The sequence below is a fragment of the Nannochloropsis gaditana genome (genome assembly GCF_000240725.1).
Source record: "Nannochloropsis gaditana CCMP526 unplaced genomic scaffold scaffold456, whole genome shotgun sequence".
In the NCBI taxonomy this organism is placed as follows: domain Eukaryota; class Eustigmatophyceae; order Eustigmatales; family Monodopsidaceae; genus Microchloropsis; species Microchloropsis gaditana.
Window position 1 is genome coordinate 9,057 of NW_005803497.1, and position 2,970 is coordinate 12,026.

Genomic DNA, 2,970 nt, shown 5'->3' on the forward strand with positions numbered 1-2,970 from the left:
TTATCGGCGCACCAAGGAGGAGGGATGCGCCGTGGCCTGGGGGAGGAAAGGAGGGAGGTCGGGCGAGCAAGATGAGGTTAAAGAGAAAAAGCCGAGCGCCCTCGTGCGGAAGGATCTGCAATCAAACCCTCCCTCCCTCCCTCCCTCCCTCACTCTTTCCCTACCTCAAGCTTCGAGGATCCACGCGTCGTTTCCTCTCGGGATTGAGTTTTCCTCCTGGCAGGAAATTTAAAAGGGGCGTTTCGTAAAGCTCCTTGGCGCGGCGGTCGTAGCATTGCGCGGCGACCAACTCGTCGTCGAAATACCCCAAGGAGAGTTTCTTTCCCCGGTATTTAATTTGCACTTCCCATTTCCGGTTGCACTTATGCCAACGAATGCCTACAGGTATACGGGTGCGAAGGAAAAGCGGGGTGAAACAACGTTGGTGGACGTTCCACAGCCTCCATGTACGAATATGGGCGCAGCGAGAGACGACAGGAACATGATCCACGTCGGATAATCCACCGAGTCACAAAATCAGGTAGATACAAGTGTCATGAAGTGTACAAAGAGTGGTGGCGTCGGCCTGATCAGCGGACGCGGATAAGGGCAACAAACAATGGACTCGGCACCCCCCAAAACAAATTTGAAAAAAGGGAAAGGAAGGAAGGAGAAAAGTATGGAAGGCGAGAGGAAAAGATACACCCTTGCAGATACTCACCGCGATAGTCGGATGTGACTTTGCCTTGATGGAGATGATCCATTGTTCAAAGGACGCAGTGATGTGCAAAAAATAGCCTGGCCGTCACAAGGGTGAGGAGGCAGGCGGGAGAAAGGAAGAGAAACCGCCTTTCAAGCCAGATGCCACCGTGGTAAATTGGCAGCAAAAATGCGCACACGCGGCCTTGGTCTCAATCTGGACATGTTTGTGAAGACATGAAGGCATGGTAAGACGATCCAGCGCGGCACCACGCATGGGAAAAGCCTGCTTGCAGAAAACACACCAGGGGGTGGGGAGGTCCGTGCTCTCCTTAGCCTCCCCTCCCCTTCGCTACCTCGCTAACCACGCAACCACCTCCCCCACGTGACACCGGCCTCCCTTCCTCCTGCCACCCTATGAACCACCACACACGTCGACGAAGGAACAACACGTGCATGTGTGCGCAGCGCATGGTGCAAGGAGGACCAGGAAAAGAAAAGGGGCGAGGCAAAAGCGAGAAAAGAAGAGAGGGGGGTCTTGTCGTTGAGGAAGGCAACACCCATGGCCTCAGAAGATAAATCCGTATATGTACACCGCGCATGACACCGCCTACGGAGCCATTGGCGGCTCTCTCCTGCGTCCACGGTTTCAGCAGGCATGACACGTGCGACCTAAAGGCATTGGCCGGCGGATCTGTCCGTCGTGTGGACTCACAGGATTCCCTCCTTTTTCGGGGGGTTGGTGCTGGTATCAGGCCACTTTGTCTCATAATTTCATTTTCATGGGCGTCGGCATTCCCGGCGTCGGCCACGAGTTTGGTCGAGATACGCTTGCATTTCTTTGCATTTTTTATTTTTGCCTCTTTGCTCATCTCTACGTTAGTGGGTTTTCGGTGTTTTTTTAATGTGGGTTTTAAAAAGCCTTATTTTATAGGAGGGCTTCGTCACGCCGTCAAAATACACTCCGAAGGCGCCGAGAGCCCCATTTCTGGGCGCGTTAAGCGTGAAAATGCCTGGTATTTTGGCCGTTTTAATGCCATGTTTAAATGTCAACCGCTTTTTTCCCCATTTTAAAAGCCCATGTCGCGTCTAACATTTTTTTGGGTGGCCAGATTTTGAATCCAGAAATGAAAAAGAACCTCCCGCAAACAAAAGCGGGGAAGGCTCTAATACGATAGCAGAAAGCTTTATATTTGGAAGATTCGCGGTTGTAAAGCGATGCATTCGTACTTCTGACAGCAAAGAAAATTCGATAGTTGAGGCCCAAAGTCCGCTGTGGACGCATTTGCGAAGCCTTAAAATCCATAAATCAAAGAACCACAGCCTAATTGCTATGAGAATACATGTGATACTTCAGTTCAATTGTTATTTAATTTCATATCAATGCCTAGCCACGCATTCCTGTCTTTTAATTTGGTCCGGCATGACTACACTGAGTCAAGTTTTACAATCCATTTTCTTTACTTTTTTCATTATCGAAGAGATGCGTCACGCATCAAAAGCTCCGCAGCGCATGACAACAATGAAAGACAAAGCCAATGTCTCAATGTGCGGAGTAGAAGGAGCTACATCCTCCAAAAAGCTTCTGGCTGAGGCGTTGTCCTGACAGAGATCGAGATCGCGGAGGGATGGGGTTAACCAGGCAGGGGTTGCAAAAGAGAAAAAAGGACCACAGCCCAGGCGCATGGGAGGGGAGAAGCGAAGACATCCCCACAAAGTGAAACAAGGCAATGCATTTTTCTGCGACCTCGTCCAGCCTTCCTCCGCCCAAAGCTTTGCTTCCTGAATCAATCAACATCGGTCTCCTCTCTCCGTCTCCCCGTCCGTCTTCTCCTTAACCTCCCGTCTCACCTGCGACAAAAGTTCCACCGCCTTAGCAAATTCTTTTCCTTTCACGTCCTGCCCCCACCCCACCTTCCATTTTTCCAGAAGGAAGGAGCGGACTTGGGCAGTAATATCCGGTGTGGAAGGAGGGGGAAGGGGTTGAATGGCAGGGAGGGAGGTGGAGGAATAGATGGAAGGGAGGGAAGAAGCGGACTTCGAAGGCAGTGATGAGAGCGGAGGGTCCGCCGAAGAAGGAGGCGGGGGGGGTGCAGGCAATGGAGAGTGAGGAGGAGGGAACGAGAGAGGAAGGGAGGAGGCGGCAGGGAGCGATGTCCCTCCAGGATTCGCAGGCTGTCCAGGGAGGGAGATGGAGGGGATGGAGGAGGGAGGGGAAGACAAGGCGTGCGGTCCCTCCCGGAGCTTGCACAGGGAGGCTAAGGCAAGCAAATGTCCATCCAGTGCTCCCTT

The 2,970-nt window shown here is 52.2% G+C and overlaps 2 protein-coding genes across 2 annotated transcripts in view; both read right to left on the reverse strand.

Annotated features, from left to right (window-relative positions):
- Positions 1-2: 2 nt before the first annotated feature.
- Positions 3-907, reverse strand: NGA_0504420 (homing endonuclease rb16 2; the record flags this gene model as incomplete). Its single annotated transcript, XM_005854581.1, has 3 exons — positions 701-907; positions 165-378; positions 3-36 (listed from the first exon to the last, which is right to left on the reverse strand). Coding segments are annotated over exons 1-3 (291 nt in total), but the record flags the coding sequence as incomplete, so codon positions are not given.
- Positions 908-2,022: 1,115 nt separating this feature from the next.
- Positions 2,023-2,970, reverse strand: part of NGA_0192700 (uncharacterized protein) — a gene marked incomplete at its 5' end in the record, with an annotated part of 1,765 nt that continues 817 nt past the window's right edge. Inside the window, 2 exons of the mRNA XM_005854579.1 lie at positions 2,023-2,280; positions 2,530-2,936. Coding sequence (XP_005854641.1) covers positions 2,167-2,280; positions 2,530-2,936 — 521 coding nt within the window. The 3' untranslated portion in view covers positions 2,023-2,166. The remainder of the gene's footprint in view (positions 2,281-2,529; positions 2,937-2,970) is intronic.